This window comes from Camellia sinensis, chromosome 5, assembly GCF_055761805.1.
Source record: "Camellia sinensis isolate YWXY chromosome 5, ASM5576180v1, whole genome shotgun sequence".
In the NCBI taxonomy this organism is placed as follows: Eukaryota; Viridiplantae; Streptophyta; class Magnoliopsida; order Ericales; family Theaceae; genus Camellia; species Camellia sinensis.
In genome coordinates, this window is record NC_138965.1 from 149653648 (window position 1) to 149674116 (window position 20469).

General features: G+C 33.2%; 2 protein-coding genes across 2 annotated transcripts; both read right to left on the reverse strand.

The window, feature by feature from the left end:
- Positions 1-483: 483 nt before the first annotated feature.
- LOC114311557 (transcription factor bHLH94) lies at positions 484-3716 on the reverse strand. Its single transcript, XM_028257695.2, has 3 exons — positions 3121-3716; positions 1777-2196; positions 484-700 (listed from the first exon to the last, which is right to left on the reverse strand). Exons 1-3 carry the CDS (start codon positions 3583-3585, stop codon positions 596-598), a joined length of 990 nt encoding a protein of 329 aa, XP_028113496.2. The 5' UTR covers positions 3586-3716; the 3' UTR covers positions 484-595.
- A 4850-nt stretch (positions 3717-8566) lies between these two features.
- On the reverse strand, positions 8567-9304 carry LOC114311538 (uncharacterized). The gene has a single exon (XM_028257682.2). It carries the CDS (start codon positions 9302-9304, stop codon positions 8567-8569), a length of 738 nt encoding a protein of 245 aa, XP_028113483.2.
- Between the last annotated feature and the right edge of the window lie 11165 nt (positions 9305-20469).

Genomic DNA, 20469 nt, shown 5'->3' on the forward strand with positions numbered 1-20469 from the left:
TCCTCTAATTTTATACATGTCTTTTTTTTTTTATATCTAAAATATTAACAATAACCGGTGAAGATCAAAGTGAAATATTATAATTTATTCTTAGAAAATGAAAAAGAAAAAATATATATGTGCAGATCTTGAATCAAAACCCTAGCCATGCCTTATTATTGCTGATCATTTGGAGTTTTTTTTAAAAATATTTTTGGCCATAGCTCATGAGCATAACCATTAACTGCTCATGATTGAGGGTTGAACTTCAAAGAAAACCCAACACCAACAAATTCAAATTCCTTTCAACAATCCTACCTTTGTATTAAAAAAGAAAAAAAAAAGAGAGAGCTCAAAATTTGATATATATTTAATTGTAAACAACTTTTAAATAATTTGTTTTAGATATATGGCATTTCCTAACTAGGCATCAATACTCAGACTAAATGTACACAGAAAGAGAGAGAGAGAGAGAGAGAGAGAGAGAGAGTGAAGATTGCTAAATAAAAGAAAGAAGATAACACAGTATTGCATTGCATATATCTTGTAAATGAAGGTGAAATGAAAATTAGAAACAGTGAAAAAAAAAACTTAAAATGCAAATATTAAGATTTAATTAATTGTTTAGAAGCAACACAGCCTCATGGTGAATCCTACTTAGCATCTCATTCACAGCAGTTGCTATTTCATCCACTGCGGTCAGCTTGCAGTCATCTTCTACCTGCAACACCATCACCACAAAAAATAAAAAAATTGCTAAATTCATTCATTTTATTATATTTTTTTCTTCTTCTTCTCTTTTCTTCTTATCTTTTGAAGATTGGATTGTGTTATTGTTTTCTTCAATTTTGTTTCCCCTTTTTATGGAAACAAAATTATTATAAAGTTCAAAGGCACGCAACATTTACTCTTTTTTTTTTTTTTTTGATCGACAAAAAAAATCTTTATTGATGAACAAAGAAATCATTACATCAAGAAAGGAAAAAAGATGAATAGAAAAAGTATCATAGCGAGACATACCAATCCCAACTAAGTTGACACCGAAATGCCCACCCAATCCCTTACTAGCACGTCATCAAGAGTTGGTAAACAACCAACCAAAACCAAGAAAAACAACAATACAGAACAAAACAACAGTAAAACCAGAACACCTTGCTACATTTACTTATCGTATTTATTTTGCGTGAAAACAGTTCTTGAAATTTAAAAACAATAAAAAATCAAAAACACCCGGCATTTTCCTATTGTTTGTTTAATTTATTTATTTTTCAATTTTTGAAAGTTGAAAATTAATTTTAATTCAACATTTTTTTTGTTTTTCCTATGTTTTTTTTTTTTGGGGGGGGGGGGATTAATGAAAATTTTGAAAATTGTTTTCATTTTGTGTGAAAACAATTTTCAAAAATTTAAATATAATTTTTCAATGTTTCCTGAAAATGGATTGTTTCGTAAAGTTTTTTTCAAAATCATTTCTCCCTATTAGTTGTGTTTTCGTTTTGACAAACAAACTTCTACATAAATTTTTTTCGGAAACAACTTTTCAGGAATCACCACTAAGTTGGTTTCCAAATTTTGAAAACTGTTCTCGCACAATAATGAAAAAACAATATGAAAACAATTGGCGTTTTGGATCTTTTCGTTGTTTTATTTTCGAAAATACTTAGAATGAAAATACAACAAAACAAACAAAGACAAAAAAAAAAACACAAGAAATTGACACTGAGAGCATAAAAAAATAAAAGAATTCCACAAAAAAATAAAAACAGAATAAAAAAGGCAACTGCTTGTTTAACTAACCTTGACACTGATAGAATAAAGAACAACTTGAGCAACTGTAGAAACATTCAAATGGAGGATAGTGAGCCTGAGGCATTGCAACCCACAAACTATCTTCATGAGCTGCTTCGGCCGCTTTTTCGATCTTATTTTAAGGTTGGCATGGCTCTCCACCATCGTCACTTCGATATCCGCCATGGCCGGTGACTGGTTGTCAACACCGGCCTTGTCGATCACCATTATTGAATTTTGGGAGCAATCCGAGCTCATCGAGTACTGTGGAAAGGTAAAGAACTCAGAAAATGGCTTAGATGAAGAAGATGATGAAGATCCAGACTCAAACTTTTGGTTCATGTGCTTTCGTCCTCCAAGGGATTGTAGCTTTTGCTCGAGCTCCTTTACATAGTTGATGGCACCACCTATGATTGATGCTTGATCACCCTGATGATCGTAGTAACAAAAACCCAGATGGCAGACAATCATATTTTTGTATATATCTACTTATGTATATGTGTGTTAACGAGAGAGCTCACGACCATAGTTCTAAACATCGACCGATATGCAATACGTATCGGAAAAATAGAATACCGTGACGGATATAGGCCGATATACCACTGAGATTGAAAATCGCAAGAGTATCGGCCGAGTCCCAATACATATCGGCCTGTAAACGTTACACAAGCCGTTACACAAACTGCGACAGGTCGATACTCACCGGTTACAACCGGTACGGGAAAGAAAAAGTTGAAAAATGTTTGAAATAATTTTTAAAATTTCACCACTGCGACATCTGATTCCCAATACGTACCGATCGATACTACCGATACCGATACTCCGTGATCGATACCATTACGTTACCCGATACCGCGATTTAGAACCTTGCGCATGACTTTAAAGAACGGTATCAAGAGATAAATCAATATGTGTTGCAATTTAATATATTGAGTGGACACGGTCGTAATTAATTTCTAAAAATTAATCTTGCGTGAAAGAGTTTCATAATAGTTGAACCCACTGTATTGACTATGAATTGTGTATAAATCAGTTATAAACTGATACTTCTCATGAACCAATGAATATGTATGTGATTTTCATTCAAATCAGTATAGGCATCAAAAGGCTTTAAAAGAAAAACGTATCAGATACATGATTATGAATTTTTAAAAGTCTTTCTCTATGATTTTTTTATTCTATTTTGTATATAGAAGTCAAACTGGTTATATTAACAATGAATCGGCCATGAATCAGGTGATTTTCGTTCTGACCAGTATCAATATTGAGAGGTCAAAAAAATTGTATAGTGATTGATGTATCGACTGACATTTAAAATGAAGAGAGAGAGAGAGAGAGGGAAAGAGAGAGTACTCTTTGAACATATGATTCCGGCATTAGTCCCCGGAGCACAGAGAGATACTCATTCATTTGCTTTCTCCGATTTCGCTCAACTGCAATGTGGGTCATTCTCTGGTTCTCAATCTCTTCCTTGTTCTTCTTGCTCTTCGATCGCCTTCTCTTGGGTCGGGTTGACCCGGTAGTTGAGATATCCAGCTGTGGGAGTTCTTGAGGAGCTATAGAGCTTGTGATGTCGGGTTCGGATGATGAATTGGGTACCCATTGGGGCACTATTGATGATGGAGGAGGAGGAGGAGGTGGGGAACTCCAATTCTGAGGGTGAAAATTTTCTGTTTGGTTCTCGAGAACGTCGAAGCAGGAGACATAACACTCTTCTTCCTTTTCATAGCTCCAATTTCCTAGTAATAAGTTGTAGAGATCTTTGGTGGTGTTGTAGTTAAACAAGTCTTGCTGAACTGCAACTGCCTCTAAGGCCATTCTCTCTCTCTCTCTCTCTCTCTCTCTCTCTCTCTCGCTCTCCCTCTGTCTCTCTGAGTTTCTCTCTCTAAAATGTGAGAGGTGTCTGTGTGTAAAGGCAACACATATCAAGAAGTCTGATTAAGTGAACATTGCTAGCCTTGGGTGAAATATTTGGGCTTTTAAAGACACAATAAATTGCATCTACAGCATATTGCACGTGAAATTGTTTTGATTTTTTGATCCTGTTCGATTTAACTTGAAAATTGATTAAATTATTTTAAAAAATCACTAAAATCACAAAAATACGAATTGAAAATTCAAAAAATTAAGGTAGCATTTCGCAAAGTTTTCTAAATATGATGTGAGAATAGAGTTATATTTGAGTTTATGAGTTTTGGAATTACGATTTGAGCGTGAAAAATTTGTTTGGTGAATGAGTTTGAAAAGAATTTTAAATTAAGTGAGAAATTTTTTATGTGACATATGATATCTGATAAAAAAATTTACAACTCAAAACAAAACTAAACACATAACTCAAAAATCTATTAAAAATTCATAAATTTTTTTTTTTAAAATCCGAAAATATTGTTTTATTAAACATATAAAAAAAAGTGCCATTTACAAAAAAAAAATAAAAAAAAAAAAAATTGCCATGTTCAGATTGACTGGCCGGTCAACCGGCAGGAAGACAGGTTAAGCCAAATTTCAAAAAAAAAAAAAATTGAAAATCCCGCTTGACACAAAGTTTTCCGCAGAGTTTTCTGTTTGTTGTGGAAATATAATTTGAAAATCCTATCCAAATATGGTATTAGAATGTGTGGGTAGAATTATAATTTGTAATTCAATTTCGTTAGATTTTTTTTTATAGTAAATTCAAGTGTACAATTTTTATTTGTTTTTTTATTTTTTACAAAATGACATCAAATATGAAAAATAAATAAAAACAAAATAGATTTTTGTTTTTGAGAAAATTTTAAATAAGCCTGAAAATGAGATTATTCTCCCATTGTCCAACTAAAATGCAATTTTTTCTCTCCTGTGCATAGACAATTTTTACTGCATAAAATACAATTATAAAATAATTGTTAGGTTTTTTTTTTTTTGATCGGCAAAAAAAATCTTTATTGATGAACCATACAAAGTTTGGAAGATTACATCAATAAAGAGGAGCTTGGGGCTAGAAAAGCACCAAGCGCCAGTTGGTGAGAAACCAACAAAAAAAGAGAAAGAGAAAGAGAAAGGACAACAAACAGAAGCAAAAACACAGAGCCAATCCCAAGCAGAATCCTCATTAAACACAGAGCCATATCCTCACACAGAAGTAGACATTTCCCATTTTTGATCAATTCAATCCTCACTAAACCAGCCATCCATTTCTGATCAAGTTCAGAGCCACAGCCTACCTATACAATTCAATCCATTTTCCTTCAGATGATCGCAAAAACAGAACAAAACGAGTGACACAGAACAGCCTTCTCATTTCTGAAGCAGAAGCAATTAACCAGATGAAACAATTGACCAGCCTTCCCATTTCCAGGTGAAGACAATTAGCCAGCCTACCCATTTGCATTCCAAATGAAAACATCAGATATACTTCAGATTGCAGAATAAGCAGACTACACAACAGATATAGCACACCAAAACCCAGAATACACAGACTACAAGCAGATTCAACACTACAACACACATCAGTTCCTCACACAGATGCAAATCTTCTCAGAACATCACATAACAAAACACTTGCCTCTTACCATGCAAGCCATTCGGCCAGAGCAAACATATGCAGCAGAAGGACTCCAAACATAGCAGAATAACAGATTCAACAGATGAACACCAAGAACACCCAACAGTAATCAAGCTCACTATGGAGACCCACCAAAGCACCCAACAAATGCAACCCAGCAAAAAGCACCCAGCAGCAACCAATCTCACCCAACACAAAACACCCCACAGAGAAGCAGACTAGCAGATTAGAGCAGAAGTAAATAGACTAGCAAATCAAAAGGTAAAGACCAACTGTGGATTCAGGAATGAAAATTGATTTGATTCCATTTGAAAACTAAATCATCAATAGAGAATGAGAAGTTCTTAATATATGCTTTCAACCAAAAAGCTGCCCTGATTTTGATTAATTCACACAGTCCTAATAAATTGGGTTGAATCTCAGAGAAGGCACATTCATTCCTGTGCTTCCAAAGAGACCACAGAATAATAAGGGGAAAGGCTCTTCAAATAAGCCTAACAAAGCTCTTCAATCTAACACCCAACCACCAATTGAGAAGGCCTTCCACAGAGTTATTGATGCACCAGTAGAACCCCCAATCAAGAATAAAAGAAGACCAGATCCGCCAAGAAAAGGGGCAAAGAAGCAAAACATGAACTGCAGATTCAGTTCTGCAGAAAGGGCAAAGAATGGAAGCACTTCTGTCCAGAATGCTAATTCTCTGCAAAAATTCTGCAGATTTGACTTTGTTTTTCCATGCCATCCAACAAAAAAATGAAACCTTGGGGGGAGTGGTTCTATTCCAAATGGATTTACAAATTCTGAGATTGGGGCCGAAATTAGAGCTACTAAGGGAGTAAAGAGAGGACACAGAGAACTCACTGTTACTTGTAGATGCGCAAGCCCAGGACAAACAATCTGCTCTATCAAGACTCAGAGAAGGAACTGAGGAAAGGACACCAAGCAATCTAGCTTCTTCAGCCAATTCCCATACATATAACACTCTTCTATGGGGTAAAATCCAATCACTTGAGCTGATTTTTCTTGCAAAGAATTGGTAAAGAGAACCTTCTTTATCAGTTGAGAGATTAAAGAGATGCGAAAATCGATCTTAAGATAAGAGTTACCACACCACCTATCATGCCAAAATTTGTTTCTATTTCCATTTCCCACTTTAATAATGCAGTTGCCCAAGTAGAAGTTGTAAATAATACTGCTATGAGACCCAATGGAGATGATGTCCTTCCACAGTCTGGAATGTTTGTAAGAGGACTTCATTGGTGGAAACCAACACAGCTTATTAATCTTATATTTACAACAAATAGCTCTCCTCCAAAGAGCATTGATTTGAGTTCCAAATTTCCACAACCATTTGAGTAGCAAGCAAGCATTGACATCTCTGATCCTTTGGATACCCAGCCCCCCTTGATCTGTGCTTCTTGTGACCTCCACTCATTTCACAAGGTGAACGTTCCTTTTAATGGCATTACCACCCCATAAAAAGTTAGCCTCAATCTTTTCAATATCTCTAGCCACACCTTTAGGCATCTTGAATAAAGAAAGAAAGTACACTGGTTGACTGGATAAAGTAGACTTGATCAAAGTTAGTCTTCCTGCAAATGACAACATTTTCCTCTTCCACCCGGAAAATCTACCTTTAAATTTGTCAATCACAGGCTTCCAAGTAGATTTCCTACTAGGGTTAGCACCAAGGGGCAGCCCCAAAAATTTGATAGGAAGGTTATGCACTTTACAATTTAAAAGCCTTGCAAAAGAGAGCAGAAGTGCATTATCCACACCAACACCACACACCATACTTTTGTGGAAATTAATTCTGAGACCAGAGAGAACTTCAAAGCATCTGAGAATTCTTTTGACCAAGATCATTTGATCCCAATTTGCTTTAGAAAAGAGAATTGAGTCATCGGCAAACTGTAAGTGAGATAAGAGAACATCATTAGCCCCAACTAACACACCTTTGAGAATGCCAAGATTAAGTGCTCTGCCCAAAAATATATTAAGCCCTTCAGTTACTATATTGAACATGAAAGGTGAAAGTGAATCACCCTGCCTAAGACCTCGTTAAGGTGAGAATTCCTTTGTTGGTGATCCACTCACAAGAATCGAAATTCTAGCTGTAGAGACACACGCTTTCATCCAGGAAGTCCATTGAGATCCAAAACCAAAACTAGACAACAATGAGAATAGGAATTCCCAATTTACAGAGTCGAAGGCTTTCTCAAAATCCAACTTTAAAATCAGACCTTGTTTCTTGGCTTTCTTCCATCCATCCACCACTTCATTGGCAATGAATACCCCATCAATGATATTTCTCCCACCTATAAAAGCTGTTTGAGTTTCACCAATAATAGTGGGTAACACTGGCTTCAATCTATGTGTTAGCACTTTTGCCAAAATTTTGTATAAAGAACTCACAAGGCTAATGGGTCGATAACCAGACAGATTAATGGGATTTTCCAACTTAGGGATGAGAGTAATAAACATACTATTAATACCATATGTGAGCCTACTATTCTGATGGAATTCTTTAAAAAATTGCATAATCTCAAGCTTCAAGATCTTCCAAAATTTCTGATAGCACAACAGATTGAACCCATCAGGGCCTGGGGCTTTGTTGCTATTGCAATCTTTAATTGTAGCTAATACCTCAACTTCAGTGAACTCTGGAACAAGGAAATGAGAAACAAAATCTGCCTCTATAGTCTTGAACACCCCTCCTAAAACAAGTCTTTTAATCCAATCTTCAGTAAAATGAGTCTTGAAATGTTAAAAAACCTCATGCTTGACCCTGCTAGGCTCCTCATGGGACACTCCATTGATAGTAATAGAGTTAAGCAGATTTCTACTCTGTCTGAGATTGGCAGAGACATGAAAGAACCTAGTATTCCTATCCCCATTCAGAGTCCAGTTCAGTCTAGACTTTTGATGCCATAACCACTCCACCATTCTGTAAAGCTTCCACACTTCTTGTCTAACCATTTTTCTTCGTATCTTTTCTGAATCTAGCAGTGCTCTATCCTCTGCCATAATATCCAATGTATGCAACTCCTCCTCTAAAGCCTTAAGTTTGGGTGTGACATTACCAAACACCTCAATATTCGACTTTTTTAATTCCATCTTTAGGTGCTTGAATTTTTTAAGAAGCCTGAATCCTGCCCACCCAAAGAAAGAACTGTTGTTCCAGCAATTAATAAAGAGGTTTGAGAAGCTTGGGTGTAAGGTCCAAGCATTTAAAAATCTGAAAAAACAAGGCCCTCAATCTCTTTCATCTTCTATCATCAACAAGGGGCAGTGATCTGAGATTAATCTAGGCAAGCCCCAAAGCTTCATTCTAAAGTTGACCATCCACTCCGGACTGAGTAAGACTCTATCAATTCGGCTCCACTTCTCAGAATCCTGGGCATTACACCAAGTGAATTTCCTTCCATACAGAGGTAGATCATTGAGCTCACATTTCCCAATAAAATCATTCAGTTGTTTCATCCCCCTGTCTCTTCTGGAACAACCTACCCTCTCCCCAATTTGTTTGATCTCATTGAAGTCACCTCCCATGCACCAAGGATCAGGAAAAAAGGCCTTGAGCTTTAATATATCTTTCCAAAAATTGGCTCTAGCACTAACATCATTGGGTGCATATATGTTCAACAAAACACAATTAAAGGAGTTGTATAGAGAGCCAGAGAGTAATATGTACCTCCTATTACAGCAGCAGCCAGATAGTTGGAAAACAGCAGGATCCCAAATGCATAGGAGCCCACCCGCAGATCCATCAGGGTCTACAGACATATATTCCATGTTTCTGCTTCCCCAAAGCCCCCTTACAACATTTTCTGAAACCACGGTTTTCTTGGTCTCTTGAAAGAAAACAATATCAATAAGTCTATCCTTTAGAAGCCATTTGATTCTACCATTTTTCTCAGGTTTTCCCAAACCCCTAATATTCCAGGAGAGTAGCTTCATCAAGAAACAAAGAAATACACTCAAGGCACCCATCTACGGCATATTACTGCTGAGCCTTCCATCCTTGATAATTCTCTCCTGGTCTTGAAACTCTAGATCAATGATCTTGCTTAGAACAACATCTTCCATCCCATTAAAGTTGATTCCTAGGGATTTCCCCAGATGCATTGTGTCTTTAGCTTCTTGGAGGAGACAATGGTTGAAAGATGAAAAACTTCCAGACAGATCCGAATGTGCAAGAGTAGATGTAGCTGGTCTGAAAATGGCATTCTTGGAGGATTGCTTATAAACTGTAGCAGCCCTGTAGCCATGAATTCTAGCAAAGCTAGAAAATCCTTCAAGCTGAGATTTCTTTTTTCCCCTTTTCTTTGTAAATTGCTAGAGTTTTGAATTGGGGTAAGGGGTCAAAAAACTCTTTCTAGTAGAGAGATTAGGCCCAACAGATTGCATGTGAGGAATGGATGATGCCAAAGTAACAAAATTGCCATGTTTGGTACTAACCACTTCCTTGGGCCTATTAGAAGGACCACAATCTGAGAACTTATTTAATGAACGGGCCAAAACCACTTCCAAATTAATACCAGACCCAAAGTCTTTTCTGGACTCCATTTCCGATAACTCTTCCAAATTAATGCCATGTACAGGCCCATCACCATCTTCATTGAAGTTTTTGATAAACCCGGGTGTATAGACTTGAGGGATACACCTAAGATTGTCATCATTGCTTTTTGAATTGCGATCTGACCCTTCCAACAGAGGCTCCTAAACGTTTGCTTTCTTCTCTCTGTTGTAACCTCTTACAGCTAGTGTCTCCTCAACAGCAGTATCCACTACCTCACCTATGTGACTGACAGAGAGCCCCTACGGTTGAGCTACCGCCCCATCACCGACGTTTTTAATTCTGACATCTGCCCCTGAAACATTTCTACTCTCCTTACTGTAGCAATTTCCGATGGAGTTGAACTCCTCCAAACCGTTGTGGTCCAAGCAATCGGAGAAAGCTGGATGATCTTCACAGATTAGAACGAGATGTGAACTTCTATTACACTTCAAATTGACAGTTCTATTGATATATTCCACACACCCAGTGACCACTCTAATTCTAGCATGAGAGAATGACTTTGGTTGACATAAGTCACCCTCTAAACTAAGAACAAAGCCCCATGTGCGCCCAATGTTATTTAGAGTATTTCTATTCCATAGATTCAGTGGTATGCCAAAGCATCTCAGCCATACACATCTCTCAGGTTGTAGATGAAAGCCAGGCTTCCATTCCGACACGGAAAGACTCCAGTCCTTGAACCAATCTTTAAGCTGGCCGATGTTTGAATGCAGTTCCGCTTGAGATTTAAAAGATAATATTATATCACGACCTCCCCCTTTTTCTGACCATTACCTGCTCCAACCCTTTTTCCTTCAGGGCTTTTGAAATAATGTGAGTGGGATATTCTGTATTGAATCTGATGATTGCACTGTCATATAGCCAACCGTTGCCTTCTTCAAAGGCTTGAATCTCCATGCTTTCTTCCCCAGCCATTGAAGGAATGTCCCCTTTTAGTACCTCTGCGTAAGATTTATGACCCACTAATGCAGCTTTTCCACTAAAGTTGTTTGTGTGAGGGGCCCTTCTGGAATGCTGAGGCTTCCCCCTTCCCTGTTCACCTCTGTTATTTCTATAATATGCAGCAACTTTGACCTCCAACACCTTATCATCCACCAAAAGGCCGTTACCTTTACCTTTTTGAATGGCAACAGCTACTGCTACCTGACAGTCATATCTCACAAACCCAAAGCGTGAGTTTGTCGCTTGCCTCCTTTTGTATGGGATAAATGCTTCCTTCACAATCCCAAAATTTGAAAATAGTTTGAACAGAGCCTTTGCAGCCATTGCTGAGGGTATGTTGTCCACGAAAACAGTAACAACTCCATGCCTTGCTTCATTACCTTGTGCTCCACCTCCTCTCCTTTGTCTCAGCACCGGGATCCAACCCCCACCTCTCTCTCCGACGAGTGTATACATTCTGTAAATGAGATTTTCTTCTTTCTTTATATCTTCTTTATAATCTCTTATTATTTGGGTTCAAAATAATTGTTAGGTTGGTGGATCCTATATGTGAAATCCATCGTTTGTCTCACATTTGGGTTCTATTTTGTTAAAATCTTTTATATTAATAGCACAATAATAATTTTATTTCATTTTATATTAAAAGTTTATTTTCAAATATTTAGTATAGGATCTGTTTATAACTTATAAGATAAAAACTTAAATAAAATAGAAAGAGGTTATAAAAACTTTCTCCATTTTTATTGTTAATTTTCATTTTTCCATTACAATATATAAGAGTTTTAGGGACCAAATTTTTTGGTCTTTAAAACTGAAAATTTTGTTGTAAAAGACATTTAGGGGCTAATTTCTATCGTCGTGAGGATAGTTGCTAAAAGGTCGTTTCGAAAAATAAAAAATAAGACTTTTAGCGACAAAATTTTGAAAATGTCACTAATAACTACACTTTTAAGGACAAAATATTTTGGTCTCAAAATAGTTTATTTTTTGAGACAAAAAATTTGGTCTTAAAAAGATAATAATTTATCACTAATGTCCAATTTTCGTTTCTAAAAATATAATAACGACACTTTTTGCAACAAAAATATTTAGTTCCTAAAAAATAATTTTGTCCTTAAATTTTAGTTTCTAAAATTTTAATTTTTTGTACTGTACAAAAACTATATCCAACAGGTCCATACACTTCACTAATAGGTCAAAAGTACAACTTTCATCTACGTATGTATAATTTTGTGGGGAAATTACCCCTCAGAGACACCCTAAAAAATTAATTACAAACACATGATAAAATTTATGATTCTACTTCTTAATGTTTATAAAATTATTATTAATTTGAAATAATTTTTCAGATATGTACTGGTGTGAAATTATCCCTAGTTTTTTTCTCCGTTGTATTCATTTGGAAATTTTCTTGTATGATTTATTATTAGACTTTTTACCATAGTTTTATATTTAGTCTAATATAATTATATTTATAAATTATCTCCTACTAATTGATATAAAGAAAATGAAGTTTATGATTTTACATCTAAAATATAAGATTTTATTAGCAAACAAAGTTAAGATAATTATATAACCTTTGCAAAAACATGTGCCTTAAAATCAAGTTCAATCATTATAAGGGTTTCAGGGGCAATTTATTTTTTATTTTTTCATATTCTTTTTAAAGGTGAAAAACTTGTTGCAAAAAATATTTGGGACAAATTTTTGTCATCACAAAGGTCATCGCTAAAAAGGTTATCCCCGAAAAGTTTTAAAAAAAAATATTTTAGTGATAAGTTAAAAAATATGATTGATAAATGCATTTTTAGAGACAACAATTTTGTGCCAAAAGATTTAATTTTGAAACAAAAATATAAGTCCTAAATGTTCAATTGCGTCACTAAAAGTACGACGACACTTTTGACAACTAAAATGATTTTGTCCCTAAATTTTTGTCTCTAAAACTTTAATTTGTTGTAATAATATGTGTATTTGTGAAGTATTATGATGAAATTATTATACTCGCTGTTTCACAGAGAGATTAAGGTAATCTGACTCATAGACCAGAATGGCCCATTTGGACAACATTGGCTTGTCTTTATAGTGTATCTGTTCCAATATGTCTATCTCTATGGATATGTTATCATCACAGATCATGAAAATTGCTAGGAACACAACGAATAATAGAATGATTCATAAAGAACATGTAATAAAAGGTTGAGATTAAATTCAATTATGTTGTATAGTTCACATTTTAAATAAATTTCAACTTTTTCATTGTATTTTTTTGTCCATCTCACCGTTTTTTTTAAAATGTTAGTCTGATTAAGAATAAATCTTCTTACGATGACCCTTTCTGTCTCCTAAAGTTTAGGGCCTAAACTAAACATAGATGGGTAGCCAAAGGTAATTTGAATTGGGTTAATAGTAGTGGACTAGTAAATGATAAAAACGAGTTATGAATTGTAAGATTTTTCAGATATATTAAATCCGTCGTTAATGAACTTTAAAAAAATATAATATATCATAATTAATATATTATAAAATTTATCTTATAATTATTATTATATATGTTTATATAGAGGAGAGAGCTACTCTTTTATTCAATCAATAATATCTAAACCTTTTGTATTTCCCAAAGGACTACCATTGTGAACACCTGCACGTAGTACACGTACCATGGTACTCAACTTTAATAATGCAAATACTTTTCCCAACAATTTTCCTTGCATACAAAATCAATGTCTGATTGTATGTTTTCAGTTTGGGTTTCAACTGGATTGATTTGCAAAATAAAATAAATAAATCAAAATCAAAATAAATGTGAATAAAATATAAGTTAATTTCTTTTTTATTTATCTCACATTTTTATTTTTTTTAAATTTTTATTCAAATTCATTATCAAAATACAATATTACATTATCAACATATTTCACATCAATCCACTACAAGAAAAAGCATTTTTGGAGACTAAATTTTTAGTCGCCAAAAGTCCATTTTCAGTCGCCGAAAGTCGAGTTTTTACTTTCAGCGACAAATTTTTTTAGTCACTCCTTTTGTCGCGTATATATGGTCGCCGGAGGTATTGGCGACTAAACATTTTTTAGTCTGCAAAAAATAGCTCTTTAGCGACCAACTTTTTAGTTGCCAATAGTGATTTACACTTTTTAAAATCACACATTTGGCGACTAATCTTTTAGTCGCCAATAGTCCATGAATCGCCGACTAAAGGGTTTAGTCGCCCAAAATAAACACTTTTAGTGACTAAAATTTTCGTCGCCAAAGGTCCTTCCGTGAAAAAAAAAAAAAACCAATTTCTTTGCTTTTTCTGAGATTCAAACCGCCAACCTCTCCCACATTCGAACCGCCAACACCTTTAGCAACACACTCCCTCCACTATGCCACTTCAACATCACATGAATATATATGCAATATATATTATTTATATAGTATATTGACCGGTATTAATACAAAACTATATATATAAATATAATTATTTTTATTCAAAATATATTTATGTAAAAAATAAATTATTTATTAAAAAAAAATTTAGGCCACTTTTGGCGACTAAATCCATTATTTAGTCGCCAATTCTATTATTTTGGGCTACTAATTAATTTTTTGTCTCTAAAAAAATAAGTTCAAATTAAAAATAAGCAGTTTTGGCGACTAAATCTGTTTTTAGTCTCCGAAAACGTTCTCTTTTGGCTACTAAACTGAATTTTAGTCGCCAATTGACTGTTTTTAGCTACTAATTTTTTTTTTGTAGCCAAAAAGCTTCATTTTCAGCAACCAATATAGTTTTAGTCGGCAAAACGCCTATAATAGGCAACGAAAATGTTTTTTAGTCGCCAAAACCATCACTTTTGGCTACTGAATTATTTTAGTCGCCAAAAGTCGTCACTTTTGGCTACTAAACAACCTTTAGTTGCTAAAACCCCTACATTCGACGACTAAACTGCCTTTTAGTCACTAAAACCCCTGTATTCGGCGACAAAACTCTTTTAGTCGGCAAAAGTGTTCAATTTTGGCGACTGATTCCATTTTAGTAGCCAATTCTACTACTTTCAGCGACAAAAAATGAAGTTTTAGTCGCCAAAAACGCTTTTTCTTGTAGTGATCTATTCTATGCCGACCTAATGTATGGTGTGTGAATGGCTAGACAAATTTGAGTCCTTCTTTGTTGTAAAAATACTGAGGCATCACAATTATAGTATTTGAACTGTATTGAACTACAAACAAACTGTTTTCTATCACAGATAATTTTTATTTTTATTTTCTGCTCATGTAATTTTATAGTATTGCTTGTTCCAATTTATTCATCTAGCCTTCTATTTTGACAAATAAAATAAATAATAAAAAAATACTATAAGTTGGCCCGAACACCATATTGTAAAATATAAAAATATATATGTATATATATTGTTGAAAATAAAGCATGCACCCCTTCCCCTTTTTGCATTTACATAATAGATTTACTTTGAATTTTTTTTACTTTTATTTAAATATTTAAATAAATTTTCTTTTTCAAGTTGAATTGTTTTTTGTCCAACAAAATGTTAATAGTAAAAGTTGAATTTACTTTTGACCAAACAAATAAAAGCTCTAGATCATTCCAGTCCATGAACTCAACTCCACACACACTATGTTTCAATATAAATTAACAAATCACTAGAACATTTAAGAGTTTTAGAAAGGAAAAATTAATCTAAAGTTCCTATTCTATTTTTAGTAATGTAAAAGATCTACAATATTATTTTATGATATTTAAAGTCCCTCAATCCACACCTATATTTCACAGACAAATTTGACTCTCTCAACCATTGCACTCAATCTCCGACGAAGACAGACTGGTATTTCTCTCTTTCTCTCTCTCTAGATCTATCAATCTAATTTTGTTGATATTCATTCATTCATACATGACTTTGATTTGCAAAATGCACAACTCGAATGTTGAATTTGAACCAACCGGTGAATTCAAGTGGAACAAAGAATGAAGAACCTTACAAGTTCTTGATCTACGACAAGTTCTGCCAAGACATTCTCTCTCCTCTCATCCACGTCAAGGACCTCCGCAAGCACGGTGTAACCCTATACTTCCTCATCGACAAGGACTACAAGCCTATCCATGATGTCCCCAGCGTCTACTTCGTCTAACCCACTGACCTCAACGTTCAGCGAATTGTCTCCGATGCCTTCTAATCTCTCTACGATTCCTCCCACCTCAATTTCTCATCTTCGATTCCTCACCCTGTCCTTGAAGATCTCATATCGGGGACTCTTAATTCCGACTCCATCAATCGAATTTCCAAGGTACACGATTAGTACTTGGAGTTTGTAACCTTAGAGAATAATTTGTTTTCTCTTGCGAATAAGTCTTGTTATGTCCAATTGATTGTAGAATTATGTGCTGGATGATCAGCATTGAGGTGAGATTAAGGTTTCTAATAGAATTGAAAATGCTATGGGTGTATATATATATATACAAATTTTGAAAGATTTGTATATATAGATATGGCGATGATAAAATAGAACTGAGGTGTGAGAATGAAAGCTCAGAGGAGTTGCATTACATTACAATAGTAGAGAGACAAAGAGAGAAAGAGATAGAGAAATTTCAATTCTTTGTGAATAAAGGCAAAGAAATTTGTGAACAAAGCTAGATAAATTTCAAATTTCTCCGAATCCCTAAATTTCTCTGGTTTAAACTCAGAGGAATTTCAATTTTCTCTAGTTTGAACCTAGAGAAATTCTTTGCACGAAAAATTTCTAGATCGAATTTCTCTGAAAAAATATTAAGGGACCTTAGCCATTATGAAAATATTTCTCCAGTATTACCATCTTGTGATATTTGGTTCATTTTTTAGAACTTGTTTTTTGACTTTTTTTTTTTTTTTTGAAAAATTAGTAACTAGTTTGAGATTCTTTCTGTTGTTAATGCTGAGGTTCTTTCTCTAGAAAGAAATTGTCTAAAAACATATTCCCGAAATTTCTCTGGAGAGAAATTCTTTGTTCAATCCAAAATTTTCTTTGGAGAATGGAAGTCCAGAGAAATTCTCTGGATCGAATTTTTTCTGAATCGATGTTGAGGGACCTTAAACATTATGAAAATATTAGATGTCCTTTATGTTATAAAATCTTAATACCAGAGATCTTAAAAAAAAAAAAAATCCCCTTTTAGAAAACAAGTTTTTTTTATCTCTAAAATTATAAATTGTGTTGTAAAAAATATTTATGGATTAATTTCAGTTGTCGCGAGCACAATTGCTAAAAGGTCGTCTTGAAAAATTTTTAAAAAAGAAAATTTTGAAAATGTTACTAATAAATGTACTTTTAGAGACAAAATAACTTGGTCCCCAAAAGGTTTTTTTTAGACAAAACTTTTGATCCTAAAATGTTAGTAATTCATCACTAAATGTCCAATTTTGTCGCTAAAAATAAAATAATAACACTTTTGATGATAAAAATATTTTGTTCCTAAAAAGTAGTTGTTCTAAATTTTTACCTCTAAAGCTTTAGGCTGTGTTTGGAAGGGTTCTGGAATCATAGCTCTACCTCTATATTTTAGTATGATGTTTGGTTTGAGTTTTGAAAAATTAATTCGACCCCTCGTTTTGAAAACTCGTTCTAGGTGGGTTTTTAAATTTTGAAATTTGGCCCACCAGTTGTCTCCCCGGACGTTTGGCCAGTCGTTCAGTCGGTTGACCAACCAGTTGACTTGAACAGTGCAATTTTTTTTTTAATTTTATATAGCACTTGTTTATATATATATATATATATATATTTAATAAAACAATATTTTTGAAATTTTAAAAAAAAATTTATGAGCTTTTAATAAATTTTTGAGTTGTGTGTTTGGTTATTAGTTGTAAATTTTTATATCAAATATCATATGTCACATCAAAAAAATTTCACTCAATTCAAAATTCTTTTCAAAACTCATTCACTAAACAAATTTTCTAAACTCAAATCATAATTCCAAAACTCACAAACTCAAAATACAATTCCTATCCTCAAATCATAGTTAGAAAACTATATCAAACGCTGCTCTACTGCATTATGGTTCTTATTCCCTAATTTTGGAGTAATTATTCTATATTTCAGGTATACTATGTCGATTGTATCTTCGTCCAATAACAAAACACCATTGAACGGATACACCACCATGATGTATTGAATCCATGTGATAATCTCTCCTAATTTTGAATTGATAATCCCAATGGGTTAGCCACATTTTAGGAACACATATTTTTGTTGTTAAAATTGTCATTATTATATTTTTAATGATAAAATTAGATATTTAGTAATAATTATTTTTTTGAGATCAAATTATTTTGTCTCTAAATGTGTTAGTCACATTTTTAAAATTGTCACTAAAATTTTTTTTTTATTATTATTTTGAGGTGATTTTTTAGTAATCAAAATTGTCTCCAAATATTCATGTAAGTATTATTTTAAAAGAAATGCTAACGACATCTTAATGGATGTTGAGTTGTCTCAACGTACATATATATATATATATAAATTTTATAAAATATTTAAGAATATGTGAAAAGTATATTAAAATCTCAATTATTTCGACCTTATCCTTAAGACGATCAATAAAACTATTATCAATAGGAACTTCTTTTAATTATACTACTTTCTCATTATAGCATCGCCTTTTTAACCAATTAGATTGATTGAGTTGACCATTTCTCAAAACTTCCAATTGTGAGGTGATTTAATTTTTGTCCAGAGTAAAAAATTGATTATTTTTTTACCAGACTCTTTCTTCTATGAAGTTAAAGTAAGAAACATGTGTTATGCACGAGATATGAAGAATACATTTAAAATAGAAATTTTACAAAAACCAATGAATTGATTTTTCAACTATAAGAAAAGGGCAACAATTCTAGTCCATTTGTAAAAGAATTGAAAGTTGAATTTTTATTTTTATTATTTATTTTTTTGGGTAGGTTAAGGTTGGTGCCGGTTCCCACATGGTCGAAGTTGTTAGGGCTACACCCATTTTTAACTTTGCATTAGGCCACAGCTACCTTCTAGATGGCCTACAAAAGAAGCCTTAACTCTACCAAAAACATGCACAAGGGGACCAAACTAGGACCTTTTTTCTTGCGCTCTATCTTTAGTAGAAGTAGAAGAATAATGTTTGAGGGTTTTAATACAATTTTAATAATGTAAAAAGTATTTATATTAGGATGGAACTTACATTTTTCTCTTTATCTCTTTTTACTTTTTTTCTCTTTTATATCGTTAGAGCTCTATTTAGAGTAGTATTAAAGTTATGTATAATTATTGTTATTAAAAAAATGATATTGTACATTTGATCACATGAGTCATGATGATCAAAATCTTTTTTTTCTCAAAATAAACTTAATGAATAAAACATCATTGATTAATAATGCCCATCTCATGAAGGATGAACAAAGTAACATTTTTCTTAAAAAAACTAGTGACTAATATGAATGAGGTATTACTAGGTTGCAAATGAACTGTGCCGAACTGGATTTTAATATATTTGGATTTGTTTATTAAGATTTTAACGAACTCGAATTCGAGCTTGAACTCAATAAAAATTTAACAAACTGAGTTCGAGCTGAGTTAGCTTAGATTTGATTCGAGCTCGAGTTTGTTCACAAGTTTTAATGAACCAAAAAATTTATAAATTCATATTTATGTATGAGACTAAAGTTACAATTAAAATTTTGATTAAACAATTATATATACAATATATATAAATATACTAAAAAAAATCAATATTTTACTAAAATAATAATATCTACTACCACTATTATATAAATGTACTATCTATAGTTAATTATTATTTACATTTATATTTTTTAAATATATAAATAACATATTTATCTTATTTTTCATACATGTTTTTACATTATTTAATATATAAATAATAAATAATAAACGAGGCAGTTTACGAGCCGAGCTTACGAGCCGGATTTTAGAATGTTTGGCTTGTTTATTAAAAATTTAACGAGCTCGAGCTCGAAAGCAAAAAAAAATTAACTAACCGAGTTCGAACAAGCTCTTACCGAGATGAACTCGAACTTGTTCATAAACGGCTCTGTTTATTTACAACCTAGGTACTACATTCCCTTCTCATTCTTCATGCATTTCTACGGAAATTTCAAATAATGCCCTTCTCATTTAATTTGCATAGTGTGTATCAAGTGGCAAAATTGCAAATAAATTAAGTTTTTTTATGAATAATTCAAGCCCATCTTGTTTAAAAATCTCAAGTCAAACTTTTAGACTCGTTTAGTAATTGAACCGAGCATGAGTGAATTCAATCTTGGCTCAAATAGGCTCTTGAACGAAATGATATATAATTGAATATGTATTTTAATAACATATCATATATATTTTCATGAATTTATTTTAGTTTTTTTGTCTATGTTTGGTGTAAGGGAAAAATTTCATTAATATTATGAATATTATTTTATATTTTGCTCATAATCTTATATTTTCTTTTAGTATGCATGCCAATTTTGGTTTGTTTTTTCTTTCTTAGCTCAGACTTGACTCGATTATGTAATTGAGTTAAGTCGAGTCAAGCTCTCAAATACTAGACAAGCAAACTTGAGCATGAGCTCAACTAATTTTAACAAGACAAACTCAAGCACCAAGAAAAAGA